Source organism: Gadus chalcogrammus, chromosome 23 (assembly GCF_026213295.1).
Source record: "Gadus chalcogrammus isolate NIFS_2021 chromosome 23, NIFS_Gcha_1.0, whole genome shotgun sequence".
Classification (NCBI taxonomy): Eukaryota; Metazoa; Chordata; class Actinopteri; order Gadiformes; family Gadidae; genus Gadus; species Gadus chalcogrammus.
Window position 1 is genome coordinate 14972803 of NC_079434.1, and position 20836 is coordinate 14993638.

The following is a 20836-nucleotide window of genomic DNA, read 5'->3' on the forward strand; positions in this document are numbered from 1 at the left end:
CGCACACAGAATACTGACACAAAATAAGCCATTGACAATAATTGTTCAATTTGAGATTTTAAACTGTGTATGGTCCCTTATTTAAGGAAGTCAGGTGTCTGTTAACCCTTAAAGAACGCATGTGCACTTAGAAAAATCCAGCTGCTACAGCTGCATAAGTCAGTAAGGAAAAATGCAATGGAGGCTGTCCGCATTTATATACGGTGCCATTTATCTCAGTAGGGCTTGTACCTCAGAGTGCTACATGGGATTTTCTGTTGGCCAATACTTTGCTGCCCTGTTGAGGAGACTCAAGAGAGTAGCAGCACTGTAAAAATCCTGTGACCAAAGCAATTTCTTACCCAACATAATGACATAACATTCCAATGCTCCTTTGCTCAAATGTGCCATTTGACATCACAGCGTGTAAGCTCTATTGTATATATCACAACGCGCTCTGTCGTAAAATCGAATGGTCGTACCTACAAACCAATGCCCATCCTTTCCTCGAGACCCACCATGGTAAATGGTAATTAACTGCATTTATATAGCGCTTGTCTAACCAGTGGCCACTCAAAACACTTTACGATACTGCCTAAGATTAACACATTCATTCACACATTCACACATTCACACACCGACGGCGTAGTCGACCATGCAGGGCAACAGCCAGTGCGTCGGGAGAAGTTAGGGCTAGGTGCCTCGCTCAGGGATACCTCGTCGCTCAGCTCGGTTGACCCGGGGATCGAACTAGCAACCTTCCGGTTACCATCCAACCTGGCTTTACCTCCAGAGGCTCATGTGTCCCCCATCAAGAACCCTTTCACCTGAAACTCTTCCCCCCCGTGCAGGCAGTAACCAGTACGGCTCCATCCTGGGCCACACCTCCGTGTCCAGCGGCAGCCTGCTGGACGACCACCACTGGCACGCCGTGGTGATCGAGCGCTTCCGCCGCAACGTCAACTTCACCCTGGACACGCACACCCAGCACTTCCGCACCAACGGGGAGTTCGACCACCTGGACCTCGACTACGAGGTGGGCAGAGGCACGGTGGGGTGGCTCAGGGGGGCTGAGGATGGACTCTAATACACATGCGTGTGCAACAGGCCCCCAGGAGCAATGCATACTTCCGCAGTCCACCAGTGCTCAGCGGCGGCCGTTATTGACAATGAGTGCAAACAAGAAAAAAGTTGTTACGTAGAAGTGTTTATAATGTGTGTGTGCGTGCTTGCGTGTGTGTGCGTGTGTGTTTTCGTGTTTATGCTCGTCCAAACTGGTCAAGCGCCAAAATAGCCCCTGTGCGCTGAGTCCCCCACCCTGTCCACACATTGTTTCTGCCGTAATGACCCCTCTCCATCCGGGGTCCTCATAACTCCTCCACAGCGAAGGTTAGAGAGACCCATTAAATCATTAGCAACCTGCCGCCCCCATCCCCAAGCAAGGCCCACCCCCCCCCACAGACTCCTTTGCGTCTTTCTGTGGGAGTTTTGCCATGTTGTTGTCTATTACTGCCTTTCATGTTGTTCTTTGGTCTTCAACTTAGATGCATGTGTTAGGTAATTCAATACGAGAATTACTTGTAATGCATTATAGAATTAGCCTAGAAATCTAGCCGCCCCTAGCGGCAGCAAATTTAATTTGCAGCCAGGGAGGTCTAGCCTTCTGTCGTCGATTTTCGCTGCTGGAAAAAGAAAATGGGACAGGCCAATCAGATCGTGAGAGGCGGTATCGAGCCGAATGACGACAGAGCTGCGACGGTTCCGTGTTAAAGGTAAACAATAATGACTGTTGCTGCTGGCGAACAGCTGTCTTTCGACTCGGCTTTGGCCGCGACTCTTCAAGACTTGAAGTTATCATTTTCTTTGAGAAATGAACAAAGAACTGCACTGAAGTCTTTCCTGGAAAAGAAAGATGTATTCGGAGTTTTGCCGACCGGATACGGTAAAAGTTTGGTCGTCGGTCTCCATCATAGATATATGTAAGGAATAATCACCGAGAGGCCGGGCAATAAACAGTTTGATATGCCCGGCTCGTGGACGGCTTACTGCCCGAGACGAAGTCGAGGGCGGTAACCTGTTTAGCATTCTTAAATGAAGTAGAATAAATATATTTATTCTACTTCATTTAAGAATGCTAATTATTAAAGTATTTGAATTGTTTTATTATGTTGGCCGGCGCGAAGTAGAATAAACGGAATAATCACCTCAAGGCAGGGCAATAAACAGTTTGATATGCCCGGCTCGCGGAAGGTTACCGCCCTCGACTTCGTCTCGGGCAGTAAGCCGTCCACGAGCCGGGCATATCACTGTTTATTGCCCGGCCTCTCGGTGATTATTCCTTACATATTAACTAGATTAGGGTGACCAGATTTGAGTTTGTGAAAAAGAGGACACCTCGTCGCGGGGGGGGGGGGGGGGGGGGGGGGGGGCGAAAACATGGGTATTTTTTCTTTAGTTCGTCCGTGAACTTACATTTACGTTCAGGCATGGCTGCAGACAGTGGCGATCCTAGGTCCAATTGCGCCCCGGGCAAGATTGTTGACGGGGGGGGGGGGGGGGGGTGGTGAGCCTACGGACTTCAGTGGGGGTTTCATTCCGTCTATACACGGCACCTTCTCAACGAGCAGGTGTGCGCCTGCAGCAGGGGGCGCCAAAATACCTATTCCCCACACAATGTGGTACTTCATTGATAACCGCTACGCAGCGCATTTTTTTTTTGTAATGTGCTGTTGTAAACAGAGTGGAAGCGGCAAGGTGCTCAATGTTGCCAGATTGGAAATGGCAAAGTAACGTACCAAAGGCTCAAAATGGTCGTATTTGGAGGATCATTATCGTGGCTCTGGCAACCCTGAGATCGGTCGCCCAATGACAGACTCTCTCTACAGTCAGCTCGCGCAAGAAGGTGGAACGTAAGGGAGATACCATTTCCAGAACTTGGAAGGCCGTAATAACCATAGACATATACAATGGTAATAACTAGTAGGTTATGTGAAAGACCCAGAAACACAAATATGCGACGAGGCAAAAACAAATATGCAACGAGATAATGTCCGAAAACCGGACATTATCATCAATTAATAAAACCCCCCCGGACGCCCCGGACGGGACGTAAAAAGTGGACATGTCCGGGGAAAAGAGGACGTTTGGTCACCCTAAACTAGATGCCTAACGGTGGCGTCTAGAACGTCACCATAGGCGGCCATCTTACCACAGTAAGCTGCTCACCCATAACATTGTGTTGGTAGTGGTACATGTACTTTTTAATTAACCATAACTTGCTCAATTCTACAAAGGGTTTGGTTTATTACAAACGTTATTAACATGGTTATGATATTGTACCTATTTTAGAACATTATTCTATGTTCCATTATTCTATCAAAAGTATGCAGTGTCATAACTACATCTCTGACGTTTATAACAAACCAAACCGTTTGAAAATCGGTTGAAAATGTAAACAGCTATCCTATTGCGTGCAGAGGGAACTTGAAAGACAACCGTTTATCCCGCCCACACTGCCACCGTACAGACCCAATATCTTTCCGATATGGGTCTGGCTTGCCAGACTATTATAGAATAATAATATATATAATTGTGTCTATATGCGTATAATGTTTTAGACATATAATGGTCTATATATATATACACACACACACACACACATACAAATGTATAAATATAATGATATCATATATATGAGGGAGGCTCATATATACAAATAATAAAGAATTATAATTATAGACTCAATTGAGTCAAAATCATACAACCTGTATAATATATATATATATATATATATATATATATATATATATATATATATATATATATATATATATATATATATATATATTTATTAATATATATTAATATATATATATATATTTATTTATATTAGTGCTGTCAAGCGATTAAAATATTTAATGTCATAGTTAACTCACGATTATTTTTTTTATATGCTAAATATCCCATGATTTCTTTGTCCCATTAATTTTTCTCATTTTAATGCTCTTATCAACATGGAGAACTGCATCGGCTTGCCTTGTGCAAATGTTTTTTTATGGATAACAACATTGGCATATACTGATCAAAACAGGACGATACAAAAAAAGCCTATAGTACAATTAAACGACAAACATACTGCCTTGAACATAGCAGTCAGGCTACTGCTTTGTTTAGAGCTAAAGAGAAAAAAAAGATATAGAAATTAACGCCGTTAAAATTGGTTTGCGTTAACGCCGTTAATAACGCATTTAACTGACAGCACTAATATATAAATATATATGCATACATACACACTCTGTGTGTGTGTGTGTGTGGGAAGGTGTGAGTCTGAGCAGTACACTGTGTTCCTGTGTATTCCCATGTGTGGTGTGTGTGTATCTATGTAAGAGTATGTTACCCTGGGAGCACATAGAATTTATGGGTGGGTGTCCTTTTTCCACTATGAAGTCTCCTCCACTACGACAATTAACCTAAAATTGTGAATTAAGTGATCGTTCAGGGAATCTTTACCAATGGATTACATCATAGAGCCCAGTGAGTGTGCATGTGTGTGTGTGTGTCTGTCTGTGTGTGTGTGTGTGTGTGTGTGTGTGTGTGTGTGTGTGTGTGTGTGTGTGTGTGTGTGTGTGTGTGTGTGTGTGTGTGTGTGTGTGTGTGTGTGTGTGTGTGTGTGTGTGTGAGGGTTTGCAGGTGTGCACGCGTGTGTCCACTGAACCTGGAAGGATATTGTCAGTGGTGTTATTGGCCAATGAGGACTCTCGAGCCGGAGCCTCTACACTTTCCCGTCCGCAGATGTAGTGTGTGTGTGTGTGTGTGTGTGTGTGTGTGTGTGTGTGTGTGTGTGCGTGTGCTTGTGTGTGTGTGTGCTTGCAAGGTGATGCTTCACTAGTCTTCGTAATTACTGCCAAGGGTAGACACAAACAGACCCTGGATTTTCACTCTAGGCTTAACGAGCACACCAGGCTCAGAGCAGCTCCACACACGCACACGCACACACACACACACACACACACACACACACACACACACACACACACACACACACACACACACACACACACATATCTACACTATATGCACTTCCTATGTTCATTCACACACACAATATACTCTATACAATAGGAACATACACAATGTGTTCATTCATACACGCAGAGATACACACAAAAACAACACACCCACCCAAACACACACACAACTCTCTGTCACATTCTCACTACCTCTCACTTGTAATTGTAGTTTTTGACATCCTCACTTTGAAGAAAGTCTACAAATAATGCCTTTATTCTTTCATTGAAGATGTGTTTGTACTGTTAATGCTTAGCAATTCACTTCTAAATCTCTTCTTGGAAACGGTATCAGCTCATGCCTGATACCTTATATCTAATATAACATGTTTAAGTAATATGTCTGCATATCAGACACCAGATATTAATCAAAAGCAACATTTTACAGTGCGCAGATACAATGAAAAATGTAACCTTTAAATAATGTACATGTATATATAAAATGTATATGATAATATATATTATAATATAGTATTTGGAATAAGTTAAATTGGTTTTACATCCTCTCTCTCTCTCTCTCTCTCTCTCTCTCTCTCTCTCTCTCTCTCTCTCTCTCTCTCTCTCTCTCTCTCTCTCTCTCTCTCTCCCATTCTCTCTCTCTCCCATTCTCTCTCTCTCCCATTCCCTCTCTCTCTCTCCCTATGTCTCTCTCTCAGCTGAGTTTCGGGGGAATGCCGTACAGTGGGAAACCGTCAGGAGGAGGGAGGAAGAACTTCAAAGGCTGCATGGAGAGCATCAACTACAATGGAGACAACATCACCGACCTGGCCCGCCGCAAGAAGATCGACACCTCCAGCTTTGTACGCACACAGACACAGACACGGACACACCCAAGAGCAAATAACCTGAAGAAATGCAAACTCATACATTCACAAACACACACCCCACATATTCAGATATTCAGAAATGCAAACGCCCATCCATGACTCCTTATACACCACACACATGTACACCACACACATACACAAACACACACACAAGCGCAAACACATACATTCAAACCCATGAATAAATGCAAAGTCATGCATGGACAAACACACATACTAACATACACATCTCTCAAACTCATATACTCACACATACATGCTAATCCAGTCTCTCACACACACACACACGCACACGCACACGCACACGCACACGCACACGCACACAGACAGACACAGCTCCTATAACGACCTCAGCGATTAAAACCTCAACACAAACAGAGACACGAGACTTCCAGGGCTGGCAAAATGCTTATCTCGCATATCAGTTTTGGTCTTTTATGCTTCTAAATGATCTCACAGTGGGGACAAATTGTATCCAAAGCAGCCCGGGAGATGAATGATTTATCAGGCTCCCCTCAACTCTTACTAAGCTTCAGCCCGGCTTCTCTCTACCTTCTCCTGTTTGATCCACTGTAACTTCCACCACCAACTAAGGTGGTGTAGTGTTACCTTCTCTCTCTCTCTCTCTCTCTCTCTCTCTCTCTCTCTCTCTCTCTCTCTCTCTCTCTCTTACAATCAGGGCATTTAGCAGACGCTTTTATCCAAAGCAACTTACTTTGGTTAATACACACATTGACACACCGACGGCAGTCAACCATGCAAGGCGACAGCCAGCTCGTCAGTTAGGGTTAACTGTCTTGCTCAGGGACGCATCAACACTCAGCTAGGAGGAGATGGGGATCGAACTAGCAGCCTTTCGGTTACAAGAAAACTGCTCAACCTCTAAAACCTCTCTCTCTCTCCTCACTTTCTCTCTATAAAGAGAGAGCGAGAGAGAGAGAGGGAGATTTCTGAGTAACATATGCAGGGCATCACTTAATCGTCAAAATACACCGCACTTTGCACCTCATTAATAATTTTGCCGATGCTAAAGTTGTTCACCCGACATCCTTTGATAGGCTACAAACCCCCGAAGGCTTTCTTTTTGTTTTTTAGTACGTCGTTCCCCTTGGCCTCTCTGACTTTCTCTCCATCAAGCAGAATATCTCAGTGTGGTACAGACCACCCAGCAGGGGGATAGACTATGCATATCAACATGTCTTATTCCCTTTGTAAGGGGGCCCAATGTTGTCTCCTGCAATGCATGATGGGAGGTTTACCTTGTGTCAATGGAGGTGAGGCTTGCGGTGCGATTGACCGTTTTATCTGAACCGAAATCCTGAAGTGTGTTCTCGCAGACTTGCAGCGCGTCACAGTTTCCTGATTCCACTTACAGTGCACTGATCAGCTAGCTTGGTGGTGGGTTGTATATCACACACACACACGCACACAAAGACACACACACACACATAAACACACGTTTTACCTGGATCGCTTAAGGTCGTTACTATAGAGATATACACATGCGTGAAGGTACACACATGTACCTTCACAGATCATACACGAATGCAGATGCACACACACACACATGCACACACACACACACACACACACAAATCCATGTGCTGACATGAATAGTATATTCAAGAGCACAATGCACAGAATAATGATTCACTCTAGTGCCATCCATCATTGATTCGTGGACAGGCCTGGCTTCCGTCGCATCACTCCGACAAACAGGCAAGGATGTCCCGGGGTTGGGAGCACCGGTGGTCCACGTCATGTCTCATCTTTTTATAGTGTGAGTGTTAGTAAACGTTTCGGACACCACACTTTGCACGCCGTCACTCACTCTCTCTCTCTCCCCCCCCCCCCCCCCCCCCCCCCCCCCCTCTCCTCTCAGCGGAACCTGACCTTCTCCTGCACGGAGGCGCACTCCTTCCCCGTCTTCTTCAACGCCACCAGCTTCCTGCAGCTGCCCGGGCGGGCCAATCACAACGCGGCGTCGGTGGGCTTCCAGTTCCGCACCTGGAACCCCGACGGGCTGCTGCTGTTCAGTAACCTGGGCGACGGGACGCTGGAGGTGTCCCTGGAGGGCGGCCAGCTGGCGGTGCACATCAACGCCTCGCGGTCGGGGGGGCGGAGCCACTACGCCGACATGTCCTCAGGTAGCGGGGCGGGGGAGGATGTGTGTGTGTGTGTGTGTGTATGTGTGGGTGTGCTTGTGTCTGGGTGCGCGTGTTTGCTTTGTGTTGCATCATTCTTTCCCTGTTACATGCAAAGTGAAGGCTCCCTCGATGTGCTTAAGCGGTTTGAAAGCAATGCCAGCCGTTGAATCGCTGTCTGTGTGCATAAAGACAAGCCAGCCTTTTTTCCTTCTCTCTCTCTCTCTCTCTCTGTTTTGATACACTTCTTTCCTGTTCTTCTTCAAAGCCGGCCGACTGTTGGTCAGTCGATGTCACCGCGAAACCAGCCATGTTGGTCAATCGACCAACCTAGCACACCCCCTAGTTTTTCCTGCCAAGTAAAGGTGCATAAATAGGCTGTGATACTGATAAATGAGCAGGCATCAATATATATCAATATGTACATTAAATAGTCCACGGGGGAGTGACAGTTCTTTCATTTTCATTGAGTGTGAATCACGCCTCCCAATCATGTTTCAACACTTCTCCGATGTGCTTTTCCTTTACATTGCCATGCCTCCACTCCTTCCACCCTTTGTTATACACTGTTTATTTAGTTCTAATTTCTTACGCTTTGGTTTGTCCACGCGCTCTCCCCCCTCCCTCCCTCCCTCCTTGACTCGCTCTCGCTCTCTCTCTCTTTCTCTCTCTCTCTCTCTCTCTCTCTCTCTCTCTCTCTCTCTCTCTCTCTCTCTCTCTCTCTCCCTCACATTGTCCCATGCTGCCCTCGTTGGGACACACTCATTTATTCCAGCCACTGTTGCTGTAATTGGCCATTATGCCCAAGGGTGGGGATTATTACAGAGTTCCCCTCTGGGCTAATTGAGCCCGCGCCCGCCACTCCATGGGTATTGCTACAACACAAAGACACACGGCACGCACACATGCACAAAAGCATTGGCATGCGTAAAATAGCCCACACTGCGGCGCCGGCCTTTGATAGTATCTACAGGAAGGAGGAGAAGGTAGACGCACGCCTCACCATACGTGTGAACACCGGTCGATACCAGCCCTTGTAAGGAGAGGCTGAGCTTTCCTTAATAGAAAATACACTGAAGGAGAGGGGGAGAGAAAGAAAGAGAGGAAGAGAGAGAGAGAGAGAGAGAGAGAGAGAGAGAGAGAAAGAGAGAGAGAGAGGCAAATAAGCACTTTCTTGGGTAAATACTCTGTACTTAATCTTAAAGCCGGTGTTAAGGAATATCCATCCTATAATCTACAAGCAGCCATGAATATTTTTCGTCTGATTCATTAAGATGATTTATACTGGACCGAACAGACCTAGGTTCGAGCCAAGGGGTAGAACGCAGGCGAGCTAGGGGAGGGATGAAACAGAGACGAGATAATGACGAGACGGTCCATATCTGTGATAGCGCCTCTGACCTGAATATCTCTTTATGACCTCATTCTCTATTGCCGTGGTAACCCTGAGGGCCACCCCAGGTCATTAAAGTTAATGGTCCTCTATGATTGGAAACATAGGGGCCACAGTGGAGCTGGTCCCACACTAGACACACACGCACACGCACACGCACCCGCACACACACACACCAGGGAACATATCTGTGCTCATCCGAAAATACACACATGCTACCGTACACACACACGTGCATAGAAATGCCACATCATACAAGCAACTGTATATGAATAGATGTATTATAAAAAAAATTATGCAATCATCTCCAATCAAGAAAATAATTGCATTCCTTACAGACGAATCTGAATGATGTCTTATATTTAATATAGATCGATGTTTTAGATCAATATTTTAACATGCATTCAACCAAAGTGTGTTTGTGTGTCTATTCGTCTGCATGTGTGTGTCTTTGTCAATCCATTTCAAAGCGTGAGAGAACCCTCGGTGTCGAATTTGAACACTGAGGTTTAAAAACAACTCTTATGTTTAAAAGATAACAGTTTTAGGAAGGAGGCGGCCGGTTTTCCCAAGGGCCGCGACCCCAGACAGCTTTGTTGTTTTTTTCTTAGTACCGTTGTTGCGTCTGAGCTTTATAACGAGCAACGTTTTCCGAAGTGCGCATCAAACAGAGGCGTGTCTGAGAGGCTTGACCCTCTCTCCCGAAAGCGGCAATCAAAATAAAAGGATCCCTCGGCGAAGCTCCAAACGTCCGCAGACACCTGGCCGTCGGTGCCCCTTCGGCCGTGACGCCTCTTCTGAGGCACTTTGACGTCCAGACAAATGGACACCGGCAGACTCCGGCTGTTCGGAGCTGCACGTCCACAGACTGACTGCCAGTGACCAGTGGCAAAAGCATAGGAACTAACTACTAACTACTAGTTTTCTCTAAAACACGTCTTTATTTTTAGTAACATTGAATAAATGCATGGATAACAATGTTGACGATCATATATGACGTATAATCATGAACAAATTTGGAAAAAACCTGCCCCTTTGATATAACACTTAGCAGAGTTTCCTCGGGAGGTATGATCTAATTCATCCATCACTTTCCTTTTAGCAACGCTCTACCCCCTCTCCCAGCCCCCCACCATCTTGTCTCGCTTAAGGGCAGGACTAGCTTTTCCTTGATGTCTTTACAAAGCCACCAAAGCATTTCCTAAGCAATTTAATCATAACATGACATTCAAGCATATTTGTCCACACTTCTGTGATGCTAGTCAGATAGACTTAAGACCTTGAAATCCTTGAATTCAGTGGCTGCGAACACTTTTGGTGTGTGTTTGTGTGTGTGTGTGTGTGTGTGTGTGTGTGTGTGTGTGTGTGTGTGTGTGTGTGGGTGTGTGTATGTGCACAGGTCCGTGTCGGTGTGTAGGTGGGAAGTATTTGTTTTAATGTCCGCAAATGTTCTCCTGTGTTTGTGTGTGTGTGTGTGTGTGTGTGCGTAAACTAGAGGACACATCCATTCATTATTGAATTGTCAATTCCATATTGTTTCCATGGAAACAAAGAGCTTCCATGCAGCAGGACGTGAAACAATCTATATGTTTTCACTTTCAATTTTTTTCATGTGCCATAACTATCCTGTCTCGCGGCCTTTGTTGATGCCAAGAGCCAAACTACTACTCATATGTGGCATCCTGGCCGTGGACATAAATACAGAGGCATAGCTTTGAGGAAATATCAGGCTACCCCGACAGAATTTATAGATATTGTGTTTCTATGATACATTACCTGTCTATTGTAGTGGAAGTAGTAATAGATGTGATTTTATTAGCAACAAAGTTGATTTTAAAACAGAAGTAGTTTTGAAAAAAGCAACAGGTGTAATAGTTGCACTGATTTAAGTTGATATGTATTATTAAGAGGCAATCAAATTGGCGTGGGAAGCCAAACTAAATAAAGGAATTAATCAAGTGTAATTTAATTAAAGGTGAATCTAGCAAATGGCACATGATTAAAGGTTATAGACGAAAACTAAATGTTTTGCTGTGCGGTCATCCTGTCCCATCATGCCTTTTGTGTCAGAAACCCTGACTTCTGTCACAGGCAATTTATGCATGAAATGGTGATAAACTTGAGTCTGGCACTATATGTAGTCTGCATACAGCATACTAACATTTGACAACAGGGAGCACTGTACAATGAGATATCTCAACCCATTGTGTAGGTTACATAAAACAAAGAGCAGAAACAAAGCAGGTGGAGGCTGGTGGTAGAGATGGTGGGGAAGCCATCTCACCAAACCGAGCTGCGCAGAGAGTGAGTGAATGGGTGAGGTGGACGGTCTTAAATCGACTGCCTCACTGTGTTTGTGAGCTTGATTGGACTGAGTTAGCCGCCAGCTGATACTTGATTTTCGCATGACATGAATGTCCTGCAACGACTAGCATTGCCTGTTCCATTGTTTGGTGTGATGATGTCCGGTATTGAATTGGTGTACTGTTTATATAATTGACACTTTCAGTCCCATGTTCAAGTTCAAGTTCAAAGTTTTATTGGTAACATGTTTGCAAAAAAATAACATTTTACATACAGTGAAATTAAAAAGGGGTCATAGCTCTGTCATTCGTTGTGCAAATTACTGGAACCTGTAATAGTAATTTAAAAACAGACATCCCTTATTAAGGAGGTGATGCTATAAATACAGTCATTAAAAAAAAAAGGGATATAAAAGTGCATAGAAAGTGCTGCAGAAAGTGCAAGAGTACCAGTTATAGTCCACCGGAGTCAAGCATTCTAACTGCCTGCAGAAAGAAGCTCCTCCTCAGTCTCTGAGTCCGAGCTTTAAGGCAGCGTAGCCGTCTGACTGACTGCAGCAGGGTGAAGAGGCCAGCATCTGGGGGAGAGGCGTCTTGCCTGATTTTCCTGGCTCTTGCCCTCACCCTCTTGCTGTATGTATATTCCAGGGTGGGGAGGGGTAACCTAATGGTTCGCTCTGCTGAGCGCACCGCCCATGTGATATCCCTTATGTGTGCTTTCTCTCCCTACGACTTCTTATATTTCTCCCTTTGCTTAAACAACAAGGACACTTCGTAGCCAAAGCATTGGGTGTGAAGTGATAGCCCAGGAACAATGGCCAATAGCCACAGGCTATCCGACAGCACCAAAGCAGAAGATATGTTTTGCACTCCTAATCATGTGACTTTGGTGTGTGTGTGTGTGTGTGTGCGTGTGCGTGTGTGTGTGTGTTGGTGGGTGAGTAAGTCTAAGCTTATGCATTTATTTGCACAGTCAAAATTGAACACCCAAAATAATTACCATAACTACAATAATAAGAAAAAAGGCCTCCGGCATAGATTTAAGAATAACACTGTAGCCGTGCGCGATACAATGTAATGTTCCCTGGGTATACCTGGTAGAAACGTAGTGGAAAGCTCTTCAAAATCACCTTGGAGGAGTCCACAAGGGCCCTGGAGTGCTCAAGACAGTTATAGCCCCAAAAATGCATTCATCCAAACTGGATCAATGTCTGATGAGGGTGGCGAGCGAGAGAGAGAGAGGGAGCATGAGGGAGAGCCAGAGAGAGAGAGTCGGCAAGACATAGTTAGAGACAGAGAGAGTGAGAGAGAGAGCGAGGGGGAGGGATAGAGGGAGAGAGTGAGAGTGCGAGAGAAAGCATGAGGGAGAGAGAGAGAGAGAGAGAGAGAGAGAGCGAGAGAGAGAGATTGAGAGAGAGAGAGAGGGAGAGAGAGGGAGTGAGTGAGCAAGCGAGACAGATGGAGACAGAGAGAGAACGCGCGAGAGAGAGAGCGAGAGAGAGTGAGCGAGAGAGAGTGAGGAAGAGAGAGGGGGAGAGAGGGGAGAGAGGGGGAGAGAGGGGAGAGAGGGGGAGAGAGGGGGAGGACGGTGGACTGTGGATATAGACAGTTGAGTTTAGAATGGCGGTGGCAAAATCAGAAGAAACAATGACATCAAGAAAATAAACAAATGGACAGGGAGGATGAGGGAAGGAGAAGGGAAAATAAAAGTCAGACAGCAGTCAGGAAAGAAATAAAAGTACAGGATTGACTGTAATGTATGTTCAGAAAATGTATGTCATGTTTTCTTGTAGAGGTAATTTAGTTTCTAAATTCGAGATAAATCAGGAGGATTACATTTCAACTTAAGCCGAGCATTGTCTCGTACTCTTAAGCAATCTTGCAAAGGTTCTCTCTCTCTCGTTCAACATTTTCATTTTGATCTTTATTCCTTTCCGCAGATGTCTTGTTTTCAATGGCTCATCCTTTATACGTTCAATGTTCAATTTCCTTCATTTTTTGCAGTTTTTTTGCTCTTCTCAGTTTCCAAATTTATGATGACACGTTTTCAATTCTCTATTGTTCTCTTCCTCCCTCTCTGTCTCTACCTTTATCTCCCTATCTTCCTCCTTCTCTCTCTCTTTACCTTTCACTTCCTTTGCTCTCAAATTGGATCAGTCAGACGCTGACTGTCTTTTATCCGTCATTGATCCCTGAGGCAAAAATGGCGGAAATCAATGGAAATACAATGCTCTCTATCTTCCTCCCTCGTGACACACACAAATACACACTTGTACACATGCACACACTTATACGTGCGCAGACACACACACGTATGCGCACCCACACACAAACTCCTGCGCAAGCTTACATATGTACGTACTCACACACACAACACATTCATACACACACACACACACACACACACACACACACACACACACACACACACACACACACACACACACACACACACACACACACACACACACACACACACACACACACACACACACACACACACAAACGCACTTGTACACACGCACACACTCATTGGTGCGCACACACATACACACACGCACCCACACACAAACTCCTGCGCAAGCTTACTTATGTACGTACTCACACACACACACAACATATTCATGTGCACACACACACACACACACACACAAACACACTTGTACACACACACACTCATTGGTGCGCACACACATACACACGCACACACACACAAACACACAGACCCACAAACACACACATACACACACACAAACATATGCCGTTGCCATCGCCAGAGCTGCCAGGGTATCTGGATGTCTTGCGTGGTTGGCTGCCAGACAGTTTTCAACCCCAGGCGTTGGCTTCCCAGCCTCTGATAGGTCTGATCCGCCCGTTCCACTGGCTCGTCTAGACACACGCATGACTTCAAGATCGATGGCACCATATTTCCCCCCCGCCATGATTGAGTTTACCTTATATGATTCCAGCTATCCAGTATCATTGGAGTTTGTAGCTGACACTTTCTTTTGGGGAAGCGGGGGTGTGTGTGGGGGGGGGGGGATATTGGCGATGCTCCTATTGTGGGGGTCTGGCGAAAGACAGAAGGCGCCCTCAACACAGTTGAAGAGAGAAAGGAATGGAGAAGGAAGAGATGGAGAAGTGATTTCCTACTGGTGTCAGAGAGTAATCAGTGTGTCTGCTGCTGTGTGGGGCTGGCATGGGGAGTGGACCAAAGCTGTCTTTGCCATCAACTCTGGCACACAGGGTATTTTACCATCATGTCGATGGCACTTTTTGAGGGCAGTATTTTCTTTTTATAGGGATCCAAAATAAAGTGTGAATTTCTTGTAAGAGAGAGCGCTTAAATGTTACAGGTGTCATTATGGTGTTAAGATTGAATTTATTTTTCCCGTTCAATTTCTGTCCTCATTATGTTCCTTTCGGCGGTTCTCTCTCTGGGCACACCACGCTGTATTCCTGTCGTACGCAGACTTTACACCCCGATCGTCTCACCTCTAGCCGGGGTTACATCAGCGTATCTCACCTCACCTAGGAGCGTGGTGAGGGCCTGTTTGCTCTTCGCTTTTTGTGTCTGTCTTGTGTACGTGCTCGTCGGACCGAGCTCTATCACTCTATCACATTTCTCTCACTCGCTCGCGCTTTCTCTCACTCGCTCGCGCTTTCTCTCACTCGCTCGCTCTCTCTCTCGCTCGTTCAATCTCGCTTTCTTTTGCTCTCTTTCACTCTTGCGCTCTCACTCTCTCTCTCTCACTCTCACTCTCTGTCTCACTCTCTGTCTCAATCTCTGTCTCACTCTCTGTCTCTCTCTCTCACGTTCACTCACTCTCTCTCATGCTCTCTCTCTCTCTCTATCATTCTCTCTCACGTTCACTCACTCTCTCTCTCTCTCTCTCTCTCTCTCTCTCTCTCTCTCTCTCTCTCTCTCTCTCTCTCTCTCTCTCTCTCTCTCTCTCTCTCTCTCTCTATCTCCTTGCTCAACTAAACTCGTGGTGACCCCCTGAACCCGCCCCCCCCCCGCAGGCACCCACTACCCCCCCCCCCCCCCGCCCCCAAATAGAAGGGGCAGCAGCAACCTAAAACCTTCAGCATGACTCATTCTGTGAAAGACCTCTCCCCTTCAGAAGTAATAAACAAGAGTTGTACCCCTTCACAGTTAAATTTGCTGCATGAAAAAACGTAGGTGTATTTATAGTAACAACAGTATCAATATTTCCCTGGAGAGCCACTAGAATTCTGTCCAACAGCTGCAGAGTTCTTCAACTTAACTCAGCCTAACTGCAATTTTTTTCAAAAGTCGATTTTATTCTATAATTCTATATATTATCTATAAATGCCCATGCATGGTATAAATCAGCACTCAATAATATCTACACAGTATCCCTTCATTAAAACAATTGACAAAATGTCAAAAGATATGGTTAAGGTTGAAGTTAACTCTAAATAAATGTGTGCATGGTTTCCTCAAGTAAATCATACGCTAGTAAATGGAAACTCACCTCAAAATAAGCACTGCTGTTTTGTAGACCACACAATAGAATATCTGAACAAAGCAACCAAGCATGATGGAAAAAATGGCACTTAACATTATAGAGTACACGTATGGATTTATTTGGTAGTTTATTCGAAGTAATCAAAAAAGTGATAGTTGACTCTGCATTTCAGTACGAACAAAAGACAGAGAACTGTCATAAAACTATGACCACGGAAATCATAAAGTTGCAATGTCGCTGCACGATTTCATGAGTTGCTGCACAACGTATGTGCGCGGTAGTTAACTTTTACAACTTTTACGACATAACCTGCGTGGGAGCTACAAAACCAGGGGAAAATATCACACCAGTTTATCCCAGTTGGGAAATTATAGATTTATACGGAACAGTATTCATCTCCCAGAGGAGTATGTTTGTCCACAATGTTGCATCTCTCCACCCTCATTACCAACAGGAAAAGCGTGTAAAAATATACTTTTAATATTACAGGACAGTGATTCAACACGTTTTTTCCAATTGGGGCCTTAATATTGAATATATGAAGTAAACCATAAATCTCCCCCTTTCCTTTAGATATAAAATACTTTTACCAAGTGCAAAGCAAAAGTCACTTTCCCCTCATAGAGACGGACCCTCAAATAGGCCACACCACCACAGGCTAACAAACAGGTCGCTCCCCATTGCCCTAGTATTTGCGGGCACTGAATTATTAACTTTTTAAAACCACCAAAAAGCTGAGGTTGTATGAATAGCAAAGCTAAGAGCCCGGGTCTTCAGTTTTATGACCTTCCAAGCAATAAAAAAGCCAATCATGAAAATGAAGTAGAATAAGTCCAGTTCACATTAGCCAAAAAAGTTACTCTAGGATCCTGAATCTACGTACATCTAAGTATTTAAAAAAAATATGCAAGAGGCTATATCAGAAGCGTCCATTTGTATTTGTTTCATTTTCTTATTTCCCACAATGGAATAATTCAAGCTAACCCCTGATGTTCGAATAGTTTACAAGCGCTAACTGCGGGGAACTTGGTTTATATTCGATATTCAGACTTTAAATGCTATGCTACATAAACATGGAAGATCGTTACATATTTGGAAACATATGGATGTGCAGAAAAAGATGAAGCCCATGATTGTGGCAATCGGTAGCCTTAAAAGTATACTTTTTAAGTTGAGCTTTTCTGTATATGTATGTGTCTAGCTCACTTTTGAAGGAGCAGATTGTTGAACTAATCCTTCAAAGTCAAAAAATTAGAAACACCGGTTCCAGACACTGTGTACAAAAGCGATGAGGTGACGGGCACCAGACTTGTCTCATGTGTACCGACTCCTATCTTCTAAATCCTCTCCTCTCGTTGCCAATACTCTCTCATTACTCAGTATTACCCTCCATCTCAGTTTGTGTTTGCTCCAGCTTGCTCTTTATAAGCTACAGCTGTCGGTCGACCTTCCGCCTCCGTCACTTCCCTCTGTTACGTCTGATGTTCTTTCTCTTTGGCTGTCTCTCTAGAAACCAGCCACGATACTTCCAAACATTGCAATGGATGGGCAAAAAATTATGGATAGTACACACTCAAATGTGTCGGCCTGTTATTCAGAGGATATCTGATGGATATTTAATGCAGCACATACTTGACTTGTACGTGTTCCGTCTACAACTTCTCAAAATCTGTCTGGCGCGAGCTGCAAGGTATAGCACTGATCGGGAAACGTCATACGTTCAACGCTATGGAATCTATCCTTTGCTTGGCATCTCTTCAACTTAACAATGCCCTCTTTCTCCGACCCTGGATACCCATTCGGCCTTGTCATACCTCACCACCATCTAATGCTCCAACCCCATGTCTCTGAGGTGGATGAACTCAGACATCAGGGCTATCATGGGCTGGTCTGACGTATTGGATCACGTTCTCTTTAAGGTGGAACTGGGTGCAGACTAGCTTCTCTGCAGTCTTTCACTTTCTACCCGAGACCGCAGACCACATAGCAAATAAGCAAACAGCAGCAGGGGACCCTCCATTTTCCCAACTTTGCGGAATCAGTAGGAATCTTCTGGGATATTAAATATAAATAAGGCACTTGGATATATTGAGCCGAGCACATTCAACACTGGGCTTGCTTGTGTTCTTGCTGTGAGAAACAACAGCGGCTTAAATAGATGTCCTTGTATTGAGATGGGATGAGCAACATCTGTATGAGTTCATTCCAAATGTTGTATTTATTTAAAAGGTTTTGTAGGCATTGTATATATTAAGCAATACTATTGAGAAAAACGAATCAACGTCTTGCTTTGATTTATAAAGATGAATTTTTGTTTGGTGTATGTATAATTCATAAGTCAGTCGGATGGTATATGGTAGATTTAAAGAGAGAAATAACTTATTCGCCTTAAATGGCATATTTCAAGACAGCCCCTGTCCCTTCCCACTACTTAGAATTCACAATGCAGGCTGATATAGCGAGGCCTGAAATCCAATTTATTTTCATTCATTCAACTTGTCATTCAAAACTAAAATAGGTCAAAGAGTAACTGGTCAGTTAGGTATTGGGTTCTATCAGGCCTAATTTGTGACTACTTATGTCAACAAAATGAGGGGAAAGAGAGTGATAACCAACATTGAATCGAGATAAATCTAAATTAAACGTCCCTACCTTTCTCCCATTATAGGGCCTCTGTTATCTATGACAGACAGGCAGAATATTGTTGTTTGGGTCCATGTGTATGCAGATGAGGTGGGCAGGTGTTTGTTTGTTTGTGTGTGTATTAGAATTGTGTGTGTGTGTGTGTGTGAGAGAGTCTTTGTCGGTGTATGTGTTTGTAAGCGCGCCTGTGTACATGCTCCTGCAAATAAACTCATCATTCAAAGCTATTGCAGCTGATGTAAACCAGATGAGAGGTCAAAAGGCTCCAGCTTGTCTATTGTCTTTTACATCCAGAAGGTAAATCAGAGGGACGGATTGAAAGATGCGCTTGGTTGTGATTTCATCAAACTTATATACGGCCAATATACAGAAATAGGACTGCTGGACGCGGACATATCTCAAATGCAATTACGTTTTGTTTGTTATCACTTTACAGAAGCAAGCTTTTCACCATAAATCAAAATCTAGGGGTCTAACGCAGAGTTTCTATACATATTTACGTGTGTATGTGTGTGAGGGGGGGGGGGGGGGTATTGTGTGCATCTCTTTTAAGGAAATCCAGAACATTTTCACATTTTTTTCCCATCATTGCCAGCATTGCAATGATCACCTGCAGAGTATGTGCGTGTGTGTGTATGTGTCTGTCTTGTCACGAATCCTCTGGCTGTCCAGGTGATCATTTCAGGCGACTCCCCGGTTGCAGAGAGACCTTTGGCTCTTCTCAAAGCAGACCCTCATAGCAGAGTGGCCGTCTCTGCTGCGAACACGAACACAAACAAGAACATCGACGAAACCACTGTCATTATTGAAGCGGGAGTGGTCCCAATATCAAAACGAATATCTGCGTTGACGGCTCGGTCAAGTCGTTGGCTCGCTGATGTCTGAAGATTGTCACAGCATGTGTCGTAGCGCCAAAAAACGTGGCACCGCAGCGTGCGCGCTTGAAGCTACATCAAGGTGAACACACAACCCTGATGTGTTCCCGCCGGCTAGTACACTAACTAACAACAACAACACAGACTCAGTTGGAAAAAAGAACAAAGAAAGAACTGCAGCATTCCCAGATGTGAAGAAGGGGGGGATGACGATTTTTTCACTCTGTTTCCCCCCCCCCAGTATAGATGAAAGTACATCTCGGTTTCCACTTGATTGTATCCCCTTGAAAGCAGCCGGCTAAATCCAGCTTTGCGTCTTATCTCGGAATGAAAATACATTCCCCAAATGCAGAGAGGTAGTTCATGACATCTAATTACAGCCCATGATCGAAATTAAATAACAAACACATTTCCATTGGCAACCCACTGACAAAGATTATATTGCTGTGCACTTGCTGACAATAAAAAATATATTTGAACTTTATATTTACTACAGTGAGTCCACTATGCACAGGTGCAAGACTGCAGTGTTTCAAACGCAACCTTTCCTTGAACTCTGAACTTGCCTCATGAGTGTTTATGAGACTGTCAGGCAGCCTGGTGTGTAGTTGCCACGGTGGAATGAGAACTGAGCTGTCAGAGGAAGAAAGAGAGGATTAAATACAAAGAAAGAAGGGAGCAAAGGGATGGAGGAAACAAGTGGATAAAGGATGGAGCAATGGAATAGAAGGAGAGAAAGAAATGAAGGACGGAAGGGATAATGGAAAGGAATGAATACATGACGGAGGGAAGGAAGACACACAGAAGGAGAGCAACAAAGACGGATAAGAGAGAAAAAGAAAGGGGGGAGAAAAAAGAGGCAGAAATGCTCAAAATAGAAATAAAGCAAAAGGTTGTAATGACTGGAGGGAGAGACGGAATAAAGAAATGAAAGATGGATGGAAGGAAGAGAGAGCGAGGGGGCGGAAGAGAAAGAACAAAGGTATTGATGGATAGCAAATATCGGAGAGAGGGAGAGAGAATAGGGGTGGTGGCGGTGAGGGGGTATAAGAAGAGGAACAGAGATGGGTGTCACTAAAGGGTGATGCATGGAGGGTCAGTCCGATGAAAGCA

At 44.5% G+C, this 20836-nt stretch overlaps 1 protein-coding gene across 1 annotated transcript in view; it reads left to right on the top strand.

Annotated features, from left to right (window-relative positions):
• The first annotated feature begins 1720 nt into the window (after nt 1-1720).
• cntnap2a (contactin associated protein 2a) overlaps nt 1721-20836 on the top strand; it is a 139764-nt gene continuing 120648 nt past the window's right edge. The window contains exons 1-3 of the mRNA XM_056584298.1: nt 1721-1921; nt 5702-5845; nt 7755-8019. Coding sequence (XP_056440273.1) covers nt 1892-1921; nt 5702-5845; nt 7755-8019 — 439 coding nt within the window. The 5' untranslated portion in view covers nt 1721-1891. The remainder of the gene's footprint in view (nt 1922-5701; nt 5846-7754; nt 8020-20836) is intronic.